This window comes from Saitoella complicata, assembly GCF_001661265.1.
Source record: "Saitoella complicata NRRL Y-17804 unplaced genomic scaffold SAICOscaffold_23, whole genome shotgun sequence".
NCBI classification, from domain to species: domain Eukaryota; kingdom Fungi; phylum Ascomycota; class Saitoellomycetes; order Saitoellales; family Saitoellaceae; genus Saitoella; species Saitoella complicata.
The window spans coordinates 251,268-268,555 of NW_017567014.1; the positions used below are offsets into that span (position 1 = coordinate 251,268).

Below are 17,288 nucleotides of genomic sequence, written 5' to 3' on the forward strand. Positions count from 1 at the left end.
CATTACCCATGGCCATATTACCGCGTCCTTTCTGTATATTGGGACGTTCTGCACTAGAACCGTCCCAAACTGAATCCATCCAACATCGTACAATGTCCCTGATCATCTCCCTCTCTGTCTTCCACATGGCTCCACTCCACCAAATGACCTATGGTACATCCTCATCAACAGACCACACCGGTCCCCACGCTCCCCATGCAGCCAATAACCATACACCCCAAATGCCCAGCCCCACAATAACCACTTATGTCCGACTCAACCCCATCAAAGCCTCGACAACCTCCTCCTCCTCAACCTCACTCCTCGTCCTCGCCTGCGTCTCCTTCAACGCCTTCATCGCCTCATTAATCCCACCCCCATGACTAACAGCCTCATTCAACGCCGCCAACGCACTCTTTCCTCTCACCACTCCTCCGGGTCTCATCGAGGACGAAAACGATTGTTTGCGGAATTGGAGAGAGGAGGAGGGGGTGGTGGCGTCGAGACGGGGGGAGGAGTGGTGGGAGCTCGAGGTCGGATAGGGTTGTGCGAAGTGGTGGTTATCTTTCCAGCTCTTCCCCAGCGAGGAGGAGAGTGCGGACGCGAATTTTGGGAATGAGGAGGTGGTTGGGTTAAGCGATGGACTCCTCTTCACACTGCTCGTCGTCGAAGGACTCGGCATACCGTGGCCACCCACAGGTCCAAACGCCGGACTCCACCCCCCGTTCCCGTTCCCATTCGCCTTTGACGGGGAAGCAGAACCAGCGCCGACGGCTGAGGAGAAGGACGTACTTCTGAACCCACTCACCGGGAAACCCTCACTAACCCTCCTCGTAAACATCATCGGCGGTGCCTCCCCCACACTCCCTCTCCCCTTCCTCATCCCTCCCTCCTTCTTCGCACCAACAACCCCCGCCGTCGAGAAACTCTTCCTCCCTAAACTTGGTCTCGGGAGACCCGGAATCGATGGCCGCCGCAGCTCTTCCGCTCCGATCTCGCGCCAGTCTTCGGAGTCGGTGGAGTCGGAGTCGGAGTCGAAGGTGAAGTTGAGGGGGTGATGCGTCGTGGTCGAGGAGGAGGGGTGAGAAGTTGAGGTTAGGTCGAGGGGGTCGATATCGTCTTCGGGGTGAAGACGTGTACGTCCCCTTTCCTCAGCATCATCCTCGTCCTCGTCTTCGTCCGACGAGTTGGAGGTGACGGAGTCAGATGTGGATCCACGATCCGCCGGCCCAACAGCAGGTGATTGGAGGATAAGGAACGACCCACCCCCACCCGATCCCGGAAAACTCGGCGAGTTGACAAACGAAGTACCCAACCCACTTCCACCCAAACACCCACTCACCACCGGACCCACCGCCGGACTATCCATGGACCCCGGACTAAACGAACTCGGTCTCTCACCCACTCCCATCCCAGGTGTGAGCCCCGCCCACCGCCCCCACCCAACTTTCTCAAAACACCTCCGATCACGTCTCCCGACCTCGAGAGCTTTCGTCACGACCCGTCTCTGTCTCGCAGCGCCCAACCTAGCGAATGCGGGGACGTGTGCGACGAGGTGTGTCGTGATATGACGGATGGCTAGAGGTCCTTGGGTCGTGAGGAGGGGATGGATGTACGTGGTTGCGAGGGCGGTTGGGTGGAGGGTGGGGTCGGCAAATGGTGAGGAGGAGGTGGATGGGTCAAAATCGGGGGAGGGGAGTTCGATGTCGATATCGGCGTCCTCCTCGTCGATGTCATCCCTGTATTTGGCTCCGTAGCCACCGTTCTGGGTAGAGTCACCGTGTTCCTCGTCGTGTTCGAAGCCAACGACGTCGATCTCCATGTCACTTTCCTCTCCATCCATGCCGTTCATCCTTCCCGTAGCTCCACCAACTCCCATACCGCTGCTCTTAGGAGCCAAAGCCGGGCTGACGGAGCTCTTCGGGGTAGGCAACTGAGTACCGGCTGCGCGGCCATGGATACCCAACGAACCCAGCGAAGCCAACGTAGCAGCAGCGTCCTTCTTCCTGTTAGCGACGTCAACGGGGCCGGAAGCACCAGCGGACGGGAGGGAAACGGTGGAAGTCGACGACATCGGGAAGAAACGGGATGATAGGAACGTGTTGACGAAACGTAGACGTTACTTGAACTTGTAGATGATTGAGCTGACGCCTTCAACAAGCTTGGAGCTCCAACAGATTGTCGAAGCTGTTTGTTGCGGACTGAGGAATTTACGCGGCGACTCAATCCAAGGGTCGCACGATCCGCAGTTCACCCCCCGCGTTGGGTCACCGTCACGCGCGCTACCGGTATAGGATAGGATAAGGATTCGATAAAGAATCGCGATGCTATTATACGATGGAAATCAAACCCTACTCCCGCCATGCCCTTCCGACGTATGAAAAGATCCAGCGAAGACCAGAGCAGAATCGATTTCCCCTAGAAAACCACCACCGCAGCTGCTGAGTCATTTCCCTTGGATGCGCTCTTTGAGCCGCGGCACCCGTCATAGCGTGAGTGAATTCTAGAACTGCACGTGACGTGACGCAACACACAACAATCCCATCGGAAAGTTGAAAGGGAGACCCCATCTACTCACCCTTCTAGCTGTAGATCTGACACTTCAACTCCACCGCCAAACAAACTCATCGAATCAAGACGCACGAGCCGGGGTGGAGGAGGAGGCTATGGACGAAACCATAGGTTAGGAATATGCTTGCATCAAAGCGATGCCATAAACAGAGCGTCACACCAACACGAGGTAGCGGTGACAACTAACCTGTCGTAAACCCCCATTCACACCAAGCTTGCTCGCACCAGATTCTTTCACACCGGCGGTGACATCGTATAGGACGTAACTATGGGCGAGACCATAGGTTAGCAACTGTCCTCCATGTGAACACGATGCACTTTCGAGCAACATGCCCACACGGAGCCCCGTCCGCATCCTCGTGGGAGCATGGGGGTCCGCGAGCTACACAAAGTAGAGCGGGACTAACCTTTCGTACATGTGTCCTCGTTCTCACAGCGTCCGACTCGTTCGACATACCGCATAGGGTCGGCCTATGGACGGAACCATAGGTTAGCATCACGGCTCGACGCCATCAATTTCTTGGTTCGCACATAACCACCGCCTGGTACCGGACAGAGCGGGACTGACCTTTCGCAAGAACCTACAATCACCCGAACGAGTCCGAGGTCAATCGTTGCGTCAAACGACAAAGCTATGGGCGAACCACAGGTTAGTCACCATCCAACAGAAATCTCGCGTGTCTAAAACCTTTGTGCACAGACTCGTCTCGATGAAGACAACCAGGGCCGAGAACGAGGGAACTTTGGGCGACACCACAGGTCAGCAACCTAAATTACACCTACTTCTGCGACCAGCCGTGTGCACCGCAAAAGCCTTCCTCATTCCATAAGAATGGAGTCCACAGAGATACACACCTTTACTCGTATCGCCCCCAAGCTCCGCGCAACCGTTCCTGCTACCACACGATGGCGAGCGATCAACATCGTGTAACCACCTCTTCTTCTCCTCCTCCTCCTCCACGGACCACACCGCCCACGCGCCCATAGCTCACTTACTCGGCGTATCCATCGGTGTGATAAGCGTATTCCCCCTCCTCCAAAACCTCAACACATGCAACTTCTCCCGCCCCGCAGTCCGCTTAACAACAACATCCCCCTCAACCCCACCCCCACTCCACCTCCTCACAACCTCCATAATCTCCCGCGGTCGGTTCTCACTAACCGCAACCAAATAAAACACACCACGGTCACTCAACACCTCCCCTAAAACACTCAACACATCCCACGTTCCAGCCATCATACCGTCTGCGCCGCCGGCCCAGGTGGCGGCTATGGTGCCTGTGTTGTCGATTTCGGAGGAGGAAGTTGGGACGTAGGGGGGGTTGAAAAGGAGGATGTCGATTTGGTTGCGGAGGCGGGGGGAGAGGAGGGGGTTTATGAGGGAGGTGCGGATGGGGTCGAGGTGGTGGGGGTGGGTTGGGGATGGGAGGTTTGCGTGGGAGCTTAGGAGGGTTGCTGGACAGGCTTTTGGGGATATGTCGGTGCAGAGGTGGACTGTGGGGTAGTTGTATGCGTTAGTATGAGATGGGTAAAGGAGGAGGGGGTGTATGCGGGGGTGTATGCGTACTTGAATTGGTGTGTCCGAATACACTCGCTTGCAAGAACGTCGAAACACACCCCGAACCAGAACTGTGTGCCTTTGGTTAGTTCTTTAACCCTTGAGTAAGGTATACCTTACAAGAACACACCCTATCTCAACACACAACGGCAACCCCTCCCCATCCTTCCGGATATTCCTCAGCATCTCTGCATCTTGCTCCAAAGCATCGAGGAGGATGAAGGTGTCTTCGGCGGGTTCGTAGATGTGTTCGTAGTCACGTTCGGTGAAGTGGGAGAGGGTGGGTGTTGGTAGCATTGTTCTTGGTCGTTGCTCAATAGGGGTAAAGTATGACGAGGAGAGCGGACCGTAACCTTAATTCGACGTGTGCTGAGAATCAGATGCAAAACTGCCGCGTATCGATAAGGCAAGACAAAACACTACACCAAACTTTCGGCCTTTCAGAAAAGTTGGATAAAGGATCGAGATGGACGACGTAGACACCCACAGTCGCTCCCCATCTCCAGCCTTCGACGACGACGAAATCCTCCCCGGTCCCCCCTCTCGCCCCACTCGCCGCGAAATCCTCGAACACAAAGACCTCCTCAAATCCCTCGACCACACCGACGCCCACAACATCTCCCTCCACGCCCTCTCCTCCCACAACCTCCGAAAACGCCTCCGTCCCTCCTCCACCGATCCCGATGTGTACCAAGAAATTGAAACCGAAGATGGGAGAATCGTCAAGAAAAAGATGAGGTTGAATCGGGTATGGACAGCGTGGCCTATGCCTGCACATCTCGTCCCGCGACCACGGGGGGAGGGTCGGTGGGGTATACACCCATCCGCGCCGCTCCGAGACGAGATCCACGCCGCTTTCCACCGGATCTCGAATGCGGCTCTACATTCCGCTGGTCTCGAGCCCTCTGCGGCGGATATACCAGACCACCCAGCCCACACCGCAATCCACGCCCTCGAACCCGCAATACTCGGACGAATCGATGACTTGCTTCAGGCTGTTGCGAAAATGCGCGCGAGGCAGGGTGGTAAAGCGGATGGCGACCGTTTATCGAAGGTTTGCGCAGGACAGCTACTGAGTATCGCAGAGAGTATCTCAAAAAGCTGGGATCCGGACGCGGTGCAGAGGGCACGGGCACGGATGGAGAGCCTACTCGGCGCGGATGAAGTATGGAATCCACCACGACGAGAACACACAACCCCTCCAGTCCCCGACCAAGAGCAGGAGCAGCTAACGATGCCCCCAACCCTCCCCCTCCCCTCCTTCCTCGATGATCCCTCTCGCAGCCACTGGTCCCACCTCTCGCACATCCGTGGGCGGAAAACTCCTACCCTCACAAAACCACCACGAGCATGGCAACCGCCGAAACCCGCGACGGCGACAGCAGCCGCAAAGAGAGCAGCAGCAGCAGCAGCACAAGAGGCAAAGAGAGCTACAGCATTGAAGGAAGGAGGGGAGGAGGTGCACGACGAGAAGGGTGGAGAGCACAACCACCACCCACACCTCAAAAAGTCGAAAAATCATGAGTGTCCAGGTTGTGGAAAGGGATTTACGAGGAAGGGTAGTCTTCATACGCATATGAAGCAGAGGTGCAAAGAACTTCAAAAAGAAGACGAGGGAGAAGAAGGATAGGGTGAAAGATATCGATCTTGGGATGGGTTTAGGACACCGCATCGCGAACGAATTCGAACCGTGGTGAAGAAGACAACAGACAGCCAAATTTAACCTCCCGGGTCTTAGTTCAGCTAGCTAGCACTTACGCATCATCACATAATCAATGTCTCTGGAGATTTGCCGTGCCGAACGTCTATAACTATCCCCATGCTCGTGCTCATAACGGCCCAATCTCCAACCCCCCCATCCTCCTCTCGAAATTCATCTCCACCCCATCAGCAGCCTCGACTTCTTTAACAACCTCCCCATCACCAACCCTCTCATCCCTCCCCGTCCCTGCCAATGGCTCCTTGACTTCCTTCACCTCCTGTACCTCCTCCTTCCTCACTCCATCGCTTGGGTACGCACCAGGCGCACTCCCCGGCGTATCCGCCCGACTCAAACTCGTCGGACTTTGTACACTAGTACTCATAACATTCATCTCCTCATCCTTCCTCCCAAACCCCTCCGCCCACCACACGACCCCCTTCCCCTCCGGTACGATGACTCCCTCCACTCTTCCCGATTCCTCTGGTACGTAGGATGGATTCATCCACTCACTCCTCCGCGCAAGGAAGTAATCCCAAACACTCCGCGTCCGGTGGCGGAGATTCGCTTCATGGCGTTCCCGCTCGTTGTTGTAGAGAAACGAGCCGTATTGGCATGAATACGAATGGTATAACAACCTCCTCAAAAACCTTTCGCGGAACTCGAATCTCTTAGGAGACTGTCTCAGGATCTGATACACCCCGTCCAAAAACTGATGAAACACAGGCGAGGTGTTTTGGGTGTTGGTGTCCTTCTCCGCCTTTCGTCGCAGCTCCATCCACCGACTCTGTAACCCCGCCCCTGGACCCTCGAGTCTCTCTTTCCGGTTATCCACGAACGCCTTCTCGGACCCAACATAGCCCTGCCGATCGTTGAACCGATGTCCGAAACTCAACCAATCTTTCTCGACAAGCACCATGAATCCCTCGAGTGTTCTGTAGTACGGGTCGAGACAGAGTTGGGCGAGAGCGGAGAGTTGTGAGGTACGGTCCCAGCCGTCGGAGCAGTGGATTAGGACGTGGGAGTTTTGGTGGTGGAGGGTTTTGACGATAATGGAGACTCCGTCCATGATTGCCGAGATGTGCTTTAGCCAGCCGCTCTTGGCCAGGAGTTCGCGATTTGGGGGTAGTGGGGTCAAATCTGAGTCCTTGATCGCTGTAACCCCACGATGTTAGTCCTTGCACACGGCATTGGTCTGGTCTTGAAATTACCTTCGATGACTTTGTTAAGAGAATCCCGCATGACATGAATATTCTCGATCCCCAAATACACCTTTTTCGCGTCAGGATAATGCTCCATATTCTCGGTGCCAGCACCGATCAAGTTATTACTCATCGCATTAATCGTCGGCCGAGCATCCACAATCAAGTTATCCGACCCACAACCGCCGCCGTAAAGTGAGGGCGGAGCAGCTGGTGCGAGGACTGACGTGGGATTGGTGGAGTTGGAGTTCGAATTTGATGTCGTGCTTGAGAGTGATGTCGAGGATGTGGAGTGCGATAGGGTAGGGTGTGGATGACTCCCCGGCGTCGTTTCGAATATCGACTTTACCAATCTCTCATCCTGTATACTCCTCGCCTGCTTCAACCCCACCATAGGCTGACTCGACCGTGTGATGGAACACTGTACGTTTCCTGATTAGCTTTCCGTGCAAACACAAACAGATTTTGCGCATCGAGGAATGGAAAGTACCCCGTTGACTGAATGCAGGTATGTCAGAGCTGGTACTCGCGTCTTGCTGCGGTATTTTGAGGCGTATTGGAGGACGTTATCGGAGATGCATGCGGGTACTGCTAAGACTGCTGGGTATGTCGGTGAGAACTGCAACTTCCATTAGCATACAGCCGCTTCTCTCAAATGAATGACATACCGTATAATCCTTATTAACATTGGTTATCCGCCAATTGGGATTCTGACTGCCAACCCCCAATCGTTGATACTCCTTTACCGGATCCCACAACCCCCACCCATTCTGCGCTGCCTCGGATTTGCCGGGTGTATAAAAGAACGCATACATGCTCTCAATCGTTGCTGTTTCGACGCAAAGTCAGCACCGTACTGATTGTGGCGATTACGAACATGACGAGACCTTTGCAGCACAAAGCCTTGACAGACTCGAACACATCATTCGCCTGTCCCTCATCCGTGAAATTGAACGTGACGAAGACAAAGTCCCGGCAGCGGAGTCGCAGGGCTGACATCCCCCCGAAATTGGGTCGTCGATCGAGGGTGTGGATGATCGGATAACACACTGTAGGTCATGTCAGCCATCTGATAAAGCAGACTACGTCAGAACATGACCAACCCCATAACTCCGTATTCGGCGCAGAAAAGATAAGGTGATGTGTCGTTAAATGCAGCGTCCCAGTCACCGTGACGCCTCGTCGGATGAGCTGGACGTCTGGGACCTGTGGAATCTTCGTCAGATACTTGTTACCACATACCCCTATTTCGATGATCCTACCTTCGCTACCCTGATCAAATCCATCGCGGGTTGTAATTGGAGGGCATGAATGGCGGTGAGTGACGTGATGCGCGCTCCTGCATGTCCGACGTCAAGTGCGAATGCTGACGATAAGGCTGGATAAGGCGTGTGGGAGTGCGGAGGGCGACGAACAGACAGCTGACCATCAACGGAACTGACCAACATCCAAGGGAGTTTGCGAGTGATCTGAGAAGGATATAAGATCGAAATCGCTCGGTGATCAAGCCTGAGTGTCTGGCTATCGAACGAGACGAGGGACGCCTATCTTCCCCGCTTTGAGAGCTTATCGATATCGACCAAGATCCGCAAAACATCGTCATCCACGAAAGAAACCTCTCGCTTTGCTTCGTGTCCATTGTTACCGAAGCAAAGCAAAGCATCTCTACCGTCAGGCTTCACTCCCAACAACCTGACACGAGCTCGAGCTCGAGCTCCCAGTGACTCATTGACGCAATGGGCCTAACCTACAACACCTACCTCTCCTCCCCCTCCCGAATCTACGGCTGCAAAAAATGCAAAACCCACCTCGCAATAAACGAAGACATCATCTCCCGCGCATTCCGGGGCCAACACGGGAAAGCGTACCTATTCGAGAACGTGTAAGTTGTCCTCTCCCCCCATCGAGCCGTCAGGCGCGATCCTGTCCTCGAAATGCTGACTACTGGGTTGCGCACAGGGTCAACGTCACCACACTATCACCACAAGACCGCAACATGACAACAGGCCGCCACACCGTCCGCGATATCGTTTGTAGGGGGTGTAATGAGACGGTTGGGTGGAAGTATGATAGGGCGTATGAGACGAGGGAACAGTATAAGGAGGGGAAGTTTATTTTGGAGGCGGAGTTGTTGGTTTATGTGAAGTAGGGCACTGCACGCACCGATAGGTGGGTGCTGTGCGTGAACAACGCAGACAGGAGCGTGAATGAGGGGGGTGAAGGACAGAGAATGTGAGGAGAAGGATGAGAAGTGGTTATGAATGGGGTTACGGAGAGCATGTGGATGACAGCTGTGTATATGATGTACTGGGACCTAGCCTTTCGGATTTTGCGGGCGTTTTGTTGGGTTTTGAATTTGTTTGGGATTCTTTGTGTCTTCTTGGTTTCGTGATTTGGTGTTTTTGGTAGTACTTTCTCAATTGAATTGTTTAACTTTACTATGCGTTTAACGTCTCGATATTGTACTCGAAGGCCTCTCACCAGCAGGACAGGATCCATTGGTGGGTAACTCATCGCGACTGAACGGATTCAGAGAGGACTAATCCTTCCCAGCGTTGATAGCCGAGCTGATGTGTTTTGGACTGTAATCGTCAACTTACTTAGGTATGTTCACGTGCCTTCTTCCCGTCATTTCGATGATATACAGAAACCGGGGTTGTTACACCTTTCTTGTCTACGATGCGTGGGAACTTTTCACAACAGCCGGTTCGAGTGCTCAGAAGCTTGGTGCATTGCCTGCTGACATGTGACAGATGATGCATAATTCTTCTTTGGCTTCATAAATGTACGGCTACAGCACATCATGATGATAAATTCCATTGACGCCCTTTCTCAGACGATCGAAGAAGGTCCCTCAAAACTATCGACATGTAAACCGTTTATCCCGCAGGACTTTGAACTACCGAAGGGAAAGGGCTGTGTTGGAACATTCTGCACCCATGATCATCCATATGGAGTGAAAGAAACGTAACTAACAACCTCCTTTAATATTTTCGTCATACCGCACGATTTCCTCGAGCTCGTGACCTTCGGGAACTCGAACTCAGTTAGGTAAACCGTTCGGAACGACTTTTGAGACCTCCTTTATGACGTTCTACTACCGAGGTTACCGGCTAAAGCTTCAATGTTCTGTGCCGGTAAGTCTGACTGTGGTACGTGTCATCGGTGTGCTCAGACCCCTTCGTCATGCCCGGGCAATTGCAACCCCCAAAAAGGACCAATAGCCCCTGTCTCGTCTATTTCCGTAGATGCCCCCTGAAATCCGGGGCACGAGCGTGGGAGCAAATCCGGCGCCTAGCTCAGCGCGTCCAGATAACGAGTACCAACAAGACCACGGCCAGCACAGCCCTGCCAAAGAACGACTCACTCTCGTCTTGATGTTCCGAAGTTGCCAGTAACAGTCGGAGTTAACTTAGGTTTCTCGACTTCTGCCGGACCGAATGAAGATCGACACGAACTCAGCGTGTCATTAGGCGTGTCAAGCTTCTTCACATAGAAACACACAACCGTCTCACCACGCACGATGAAGTTCGGTCCAAGCACCCCCCAACCTTCTGCACCCGAGGCAGACCATCTACGTCACTCCTCTTGCTTCCCTCTCGTTCCTTCTAGCCCTTTACTCCTTTCCCAGAGTTCCCACCCCTGACACTGCCACTCCCAATCCTATAAGAACCCCCCTCCCTCTCGGTCAGAGATGCTTTCCTCACCCAACAAAGTTCCAACAATCCGAACTCGCAACCTTTAGCCTCGCTTCACAGCACTCAAGTCCCTTCTCAGCTTTCTCAACTTTTGCTTCGCGACAACTCTCTACAAACTTTCTCTATCTTCTCGATACCGAAACAACTCTCAACAACAATAATCAACATGCAGTTCTCCATCAAGACCATTTCTGCCGTTCTCGTCGCTGCTGTGGCCGCTACCCACGCCGCTCCTACCACCTCCGGCGCTGACCCCCTCAACGGCGGTGCTTACGCCTACGGAGCGTCTCCCTTCCCCGGACTCGCCTACGGTGCCAGTGTTCTCATCTCCAACATCCTCTCTGACAACACTCTCTGCCCTCTCGTCCAGTACCTCGCCGATGGACCCGGTAACATCCTCAATGATGTTACCGGCAACTTGGTCCCGGCTTTGACCGGTGGATTGTTGAATAGTCAGGCGTTGTACTCTGTCAACACCTTGGTCGACACCGTCTACGGCTTGGACGAGGCTGTCGGTGCCTCTTTGTTCGGTATCTTGCCGACTTGTTTCGTATGTTACCAAGTCTTTTGGCTGATCTTCCTCCGGTGTATGCTAACGATGGCGGTAACAGACCAACACGGCTTACTGCACCAACCAGATCTCCCGCGCCTTGAAGGCCTCCTCCCAGGGTGAGGAATCCGAGACGGAGGATGCGTGTAAGACCGCCTTCTACATCTGCGAGCCCAACGTCTCTCCCTCCCAGGTCGCCGAGAAGGCTCCGTGCTGGTATGTTTGTTCCCCCCCCATTCCTTCTCTTATCCCGTCCCTTCTTCTGACATGCTTCGAACAGTTCTCCTTACGTTCCCCCCTGTACCGACGGCCAGGGTAACGCTCAGCACTGTTAAGTGGGCATGGCTCTTGATTGCATATACTGGGCGTTTCGTTTTCTACATCGATATTACTTAGTCTTATAGGGTGGTGTTGCGATGAAGCGCGAATGATGGGAGTGGGATTTGTGCTACTTTTCGTATACCCTCGATAATAATACCATGCTGGCCTCAGCCAATCTTTGTTCATTGCTCACTTCACTCGTCGTACCCTCCGATATATACCATGTTAACGTCTTCGCCTTGAGGTCATCTCCGGCGATAAACGGACTTGGTGGTGGTCCTATTCGGGTAAGCACTGCCGAAGCACTCAACTCGGCTCTTTCGGCACTGCCATCAACCGAACGTTTAAGTGGCGCGCGATGATAGAAACAGAAACACCGAGGATACCCCTACCCGAACCTCTACTCAGCTTACCAATCACCGTACTTTGACCTCCTTTAAACAGCATACATCCCGGCTCTGCTACTCCTACAGTTACAATTGTTTACTCTACATCGCGGTTTGAAGAAGAAGGGATCAGGATGAACGATTCAACTACTTCCTCGCCGACGTTGGCTGCTTACCATGGCGCATCTACTCGTCCTTCGAACGAGGCAATGAAAGATGGAGAAGGAAATTTCGCTGCGGGAGCTCCGCCTGTGCCGACGTCTGCTCAGGGTGGCATGTACGAGCATACATCCCCTCTGACCCACGGTCACAACTACGCACCCACCCACCCTATCACCACTACACCTCACGCCCACACCGGAGCAGATCTCGAACGCCAACTCACCTCTCGCTCTGGTGCAGGTCTCGAAGCACCCCCGTGGAACGACCCAAACCCATATACCGATGTACCTACGCAGGACGAGACCGCATTCCACGAGAAAATGGCCCACGTCCAAACCCACGACCCAAACCTCGTAATCTTCACCGACGACGATCCGCTCAATCCCAAAAATTGGTCCCGTGGTCGCCGATGGTATATCACCGCCCTCTCTGGCCTTCTTGTGTTGAACGCGACTTTTGCGAGTTCGGCGCCGAGTGGGTGTATCCCGCAGATCATGCAGGAGTTGGGAACGAATGAGTTGGCGGCGACGGGTGCGATTACGACCTTTGTTGGGGGATATTGTGTGGGCCCGCTGTTGTGGGCGCCGATGAGTGAGATTTGGGGGAGGAGGCCGGTGTTTTTGGTGTCGTTCTTCCTTTATACTGTCATGAACATTCCAGCCGCCTTGACGCCGAATATTGGTGGGTTGTTGGCTGCGAGGTTTGTTGGTGGACTTGCGGCGTCGTGTCCGTTGACGAATTCCGGAGGTGTGTTGGCGGATATTTGGGATCCCTTGACGCTGGGGTACGGCATGGCGATCTTTGCCCTCGCACCTAGTGCTGGACCAGTCCTCGGCCCCATCATTGGAAGTTTTGTGGGTGAGACTGTGGGGTTTAGATGGGTGTTTTGGGTGCTGTTGTGTTTTGCCGGAGCATGTGGAATCTTGCTTGTCTTCACGCTCCCGGAAACGTACGGTCCCATCATCTTGAAGAAGAAGGCCCAGAAGATGAGGAAAGAAACTGGAAACATGGAGTTGTACGCGAAGATTGAGAGGGATGACCGATCGGTCGCGAAGGTCCTTGGTGTTGCGTTGACGAGGCCGTGGAAGTTGTTGTTGTTGGAGCCCATCGTCCTCCTCATTTCCATCTACATGTCGTTCGTGTATGGGCTGTTGTACCTCATCTTTGAAGCATACCCGATTATATTTGTTGAGATTCATGGGTTTTCGGCGGGTGTTGCTTCGTTGGCATTCATCGGGATTGGAGTGGGGATGTTGATTGGAACGGCCGCCGCGGTATGGTTCCAGCATCGGTACAATGTGCAACGGCAAACGACTGGAAAGGCCGTCGCGGAGATGAGATTGCCTATGGCCTGCGCCGCAGCCCCTCTATTGGTGATCGGGATGTTTTGGCTAGGCTGGACAGGCTACCGCAAATCCATCCACTGGATCTCCCCCATCATCGCCGGTGCCCCAATCGGCGCCGCCCTCGTCATGATCTTCACTGGTTTCCTCAACTACCTCGTCGATACCTACCTCGTCTTCGCAGCGTCCGCACTCGCTGGAAACACCATCATGAGAAGTGCGTTCGGTGCCGGTTTCCCGATGTTTGCGGTACAGATGTTCAAAAAGTTAGGGGTTGAGTGGGCCAGTAGTTTGTTGGGGTTTATTGCGTTGGCGTTGATGCCGATTCCGTTCTTGTTTGTGAAGTTTGGGGGGGCCATTAGGGGAAGGTCGAAGTTTGCTTTCTCGTGAGTGGAGGGTTAGGAGGATGGACGTGGGCGTTGTTACATTCGTTATGCCGGCTTTCTCGTAAACGGATACGTTATTTATTGAAAGATGCCACGAACAATGGTGGAAAGAGGATGGCGTGGTTCGAAGATACCATGGACGTTTATGTTGTGAGCATTATTGAGCAGTTTGTCGGCGTATTAGCATTCGTTTCTTTCCGTACCGGCTTAACAATGAAGGGCTACATTGAACATTGAGCTGCATTATTCATGAGTAGGCGGGTCGCTTATGGTGATGACCACTGCTGTTGCTCACGCATTTATGATTCGAGGTCGACGTCTGGTCCGTCCTCGATCCCACGGTTCACGCAAAATGCTGCAACATCCGCAGACAACTACTACAGACGGGTAAAAGTCGCATGAAAAGAATAAGAAGTAGATGAAGTGACTTTTTAGATACAAGTTATAAACAAATGTTCAAAATGTGTCACTACATCCCGCGTTCCTCCGGTTTCTATGCCGGTGCCGCAAATCGTTTCCATATTAGTTAGGGCAGGCATTGGTGCCAAAACAAATCAACACAGGATTTTGCGGGTGAAGACGAGAGCGGTATCATCATCAACAGCATCGACCAGCCTTTCAGAAGGACGGAAACGGTATCCGGCATCATTAGAGACCTGGTAGAGTCTATCTTCGAGCACTCTAGTCTCATACGGCATCGTACGTCCCTTGGTGAGTGGCTCTGTTCTCGGCTGTACGGTTATTCGTCGTGAAGTCAGCGGGAGAGGGTTAGGAATATCAGGACTGACTGTGGTTGTCATAGGCTTCAAACGATATCTCATCTCAGCATAATTCAACCTGAAAGGTTCTGGATCAACTCGGTTGCCTAACCCCTGGTAGCATGGCCAACCGAGCGACAAGGTCAACGAGGGATCTCGCAAACGAGAATGGCTCCCCTGAAGCCAGTCCGTCTTTCGATGGATCCCTAGGAAGGAAAAGAAAGGTTTGTCGTCATTACGCTGTTTTCCTGGTTTGAGATCCTGACAAGATCATGCAGCTCGACGAATCACCTTCGGGTGGACAACCTGCCACTCAGGAGCTTGTCAACCAAGTCATCGCGAATCTCACCATGCCGAAGCGCCCTGTATCAGTAGCGACTGAATTTTCGAACGAACGCAATGCATCGACGCACACCACTGGTATCCAGGCTTACGCTAAGCTTGCGGGAGCGACATGGACCTACTACGTGCAAGCACTGAAGATCACTATCGGTCGCGAGCCTGATCGAAGTGCACCAAGTGACATCAAGCTGGATCCGGATTACCATGTCGATATCGATCTGGGACCGGCGAAGGTTGTCAGTAGGAAACATGCTACGATAGGGTACGATATGCAGAGAAGAGTCTGGGAGTGTGTGGTGCATGGAAGGAACGGATTGAAGATCGACGGCAAGATGTACAAAGAGACGAAGCAAATCATGTTGAACAGCGGGTTCGTACCATGATTCTTGTGCCCCCTGAAAGCCATACTGACATGCATCACAGGAACATCCTCGAGATTGGTGGCGTACAGATGATGTTTGTCCTTCCGGATCAGACGCCGGTACTTGCCTCGCAACAAACTATGCTTAGCGGATTTATAGAGGGCGAGGACGAAGACGAAGCGCGGAAAAGACTGCGAACGTCTATGTCTCCTCGCAAGGCTGCTCAGGCCATTCCTCAAACCTCGACGGCTTACCCTAAGGGAGTTACCATTGTCCAAAAGACGCACATCCCTGGTATCCCAGATTCCCACCTGTCGCCAGACTTTGGCGATGAAGATCTGTCTCTGGACTCGGCAAAGGACATCAAGCCGCCTTACAGCTACGCAACCATGATCGCTCAGGCTATCATGTCATCGGACGAAGGAAAGATGACTCTATCGAACATCTACGCCTGGATCGCCAACAAGTACGCCTACTATCGTCATGCCAAGAGCGGCTGGCAGAACTCCATCCGCCACAACCTCTCTCTCAACAAAGCTTTCCAGAAAGTGCCACGGAGAACGGATGAGCCTGGAAAGGGTATGAAGTGGCAGGTTGAGCCCCAGTTCATTGAGGACTTCCAGAACAAGCTCTTCAAGGGTCGCCAGCTCGGAGGTCATCACCGGAAGATGAAGCCCGATGGAAACCCGATCATGACTGCTCAACCCGTGGTGCAAAACGTACCACCAGCACATGGACAGGCGCAGATGCAGTATCACATGCAACAAGACCTCAACGGCCTTCCACCGCAAGCGCAAACTCCTGTCCGTCATGCTCAATCATACCACCCGCAAACGCCCCAGCAGCTCCAGTTCGCGCCTCCCTATGGTCACCCGATGATGAACCCCAACGGAGATGGAACCTTCGTGGAAAACGTTGGTGAGTATGCGCATGATCCTCAGCTGCGTTACGGTGTCCCACCGAATGGTGTTCCCGGTACGCCTCCAGGAGCAAACATGTACCAGCCTGTCCGACCACTCGACGCGTACACTCCAGACCGCGGAGGTGCAGCAAACGCTGCTCGCAACCTTGCTGTTAACGGGCAGTACATGGGTGGTGCGATGCCCCCTCAAGGCCAGCCGCCTATGCAACCAGGACAACAGTTCTACCCCACTAGTTCGCCCGCTCCGTTCTGGAGATACATGCCTCCAGAATTCCAGCAACAACAGCCTCCACCTCAGTTGCAGTTCCAGTACTCTAATCCGCCAAGCCCGGCTGGCCCGGTGCATACGGAGAGGAATGGAAGTTTGGGTGGTGCGCAGATGTTCTTGCAAGGGTTGGAGCACGCGGCGTTGGGTAGTGCTCTTCAAAGCACCGCGAGTGGTGAACAACATGCCAGTTCTGGCTCTAATGCTTCTAATGCGAATGGTGAGGAAGCTGCTGTTGGTTCTGTCAGCCCACCTGTGGAGAACGCTGAACATGCTCATGCTCATGCGAATGGCCATGAGGCTAGCCAAGGGGTACCCGTCCCCGTATCGAATGGCGTTCAGGATGTCGAGGCGGGTGATTTGGGCGTGGAGGATTTGCAGGGGGTTGACCTTGCTAGTGGTGGGTTCCAGAAAATCTCGAGGTGGAGGGAGGGACTTGGGAATGGGGCGAATGTGAACGGCGCATTCAATGAGGTGAATGGTGCTGGGCGGAATGAGACGGAAGCTGCGAATGGTGCCAATGAATCTGGAACTGCTGGTGCAAGCGTCGGCGTTGGAGCCTGATGAACCAAAGGATGTACGAAAACGCATACACGTACGCATTGTATTTTTTTGTTCTTTTTTCTCATCTCGAGCTGGCGCAGGGTTTTCTTGAAGTTCTCTATATGAGCTACTGGGTGTTTTTGGAATAATGTTTTACTGTAAGATTGAACGCACGCGCACGTAACCTTCCTTCGAAGGTGAAGTGCTGCGTGATAATAAATACGAATGGACTGTGTACCAA

General features: G+C 53.5%; 7 protein-coding genes across 7 annotated transcripts; 5 read left to right on the forward strand and 2 right to left on the reverse strand.

Annotated features, from left to right (window-relative positions):
- Positions 1–3,538: 3,538 nt before the first annotated feature.
- SAICODRAFT_27274 (uncharacterized protein) lies at positions 3,539–4,405 on the reverse strand (the record flags this gene model as incomplete). Its single annotated transcript, XM_019167022.1, has 3 exons — positions 3,539–4,044; positions 4,118–4,179; positions 4,239–4,405. 3 exons carry the CDS (start codon positions 4,403–4,405, stop codon positions 3,539–3,541), a joined length of 735 nt encoding a protein of 244 aa, XP_019022025.1.
- On the forward strand, positions 4,396–6,065 carry SAICODRAFT_31671 (uncharacterized protein). Its single transcript, XM_019167975.1, has one exon. The coding sequence runs from the start codon at positions 4,575–4,577 to the stop codon at positions 5,736–5,738; it is 1,164 nt and encodes a 387-aa protein (XP_019022026.1). The 5' UTR covers positions 4,396–4,574; the 3' UTR covers positions 5,739–6,065.
- Positions 5,938–8,295, reverse strand: SAICODRAFT_9556 (phosphatases II; the record flags this gene model as incomplete). The annotated part of the gene is made up of 7 exons (XM_019171985.1): positions 5,938–6,962; positions 7,019–7,430; positions 7,500–7,628; positions 7,678–7,838; positions 7,897–8,058; positions 8,113–8,215; positions 8,272–8,295. The coding sequence occupies 7 exons, from the start codon at positions 8,293–8,295 to the stop codon at positions 5,938–5,940; spliced, it is 2,016 nt and encodes a 671-aa protein (XP_019022027.1).
- A 129-nt stretch (positions 8,296–8,424) lies between these two features.
- On the forward strand, positions 8,425–9,427 carry SAICODRAFT_31673 (yippee). The gene is made up of 2 exons (XM_019167976.1): positions 8,425–8,891; positions 8,969–9,427. Exons 1-2 carry the CDS (start codon positions 8,746–8,748, stop codon positions 9,156–9,158), a joined length of 336 nt encoding a protein of 111 aa, XP_019022028.1. The 5' UTR covers positions 8,425–8,745; the 3' UTR covers positions 9,159–9,427.
- A 1,203-nt stretch (positions 9,428–10,630) lies between these two features.
- Positions 10,631–11,641, forward strand: SAICODRAFT_165840 (uncharacterized protein). The gene is made up of 2 exons (XM_019165675.1): positions 10,631–11,257; positions 11,319–11,641. Exons 1-2 carry the CDS (start codon positions 10,874–10,876, stop codon positions 11,574–11,576), a joined length of 642 nt encoding a protein of 213 aa, XP_019022029.1. The 5' UTR covers positions 10,631–10,873; the 3' UTR covers positions 11,577–11,641.
- Positions 11,642–12,446: 805 nt separating this feature from the next.
- On the forward strand, positions 12,447–13,859 carry SAICODRAFT_36871 (MFS general substrate transporter; the record flags this gene model as incomplete). Its single annotated transcript, XM_019168531.1, has 1 exon — positions 12,447–13,859. The coding sequence occupies one exon, from the start codon at positions 12,447–12,449 to the stop codon at positions 13,857–13,859; it is 1,413 nt and encodes a 470-aa protein (XP_019022030.1).
- A 565-nt stretch (positions 13,860–14,424) lies between these two features.
- Positions 14,425–17,152, forward strand: SAICODRAFT_96481 (uncharacterized protein). Its single transcript, XM_019172049.1, has 4 exons — positions 14,425–14,566; positions 14,658–14,837; positions 14,892–15,325; positions 15,379–17,152. Exons 2-4 carry the CDS (start codon positions 14,736–14,738, stop codon positions 17,066–17,068), a joined length of 2,226 nt encoding a protein of 741 aa, XP_019022031.1. The 5' UTR covers positions 14,425–14,566; positions 14,658–14,735; the 3' UTR covers positions 17,069–17,152.
- The last annotated feature ends 136 nt before the right edge of the window (positions 17,153–17,288 follow it).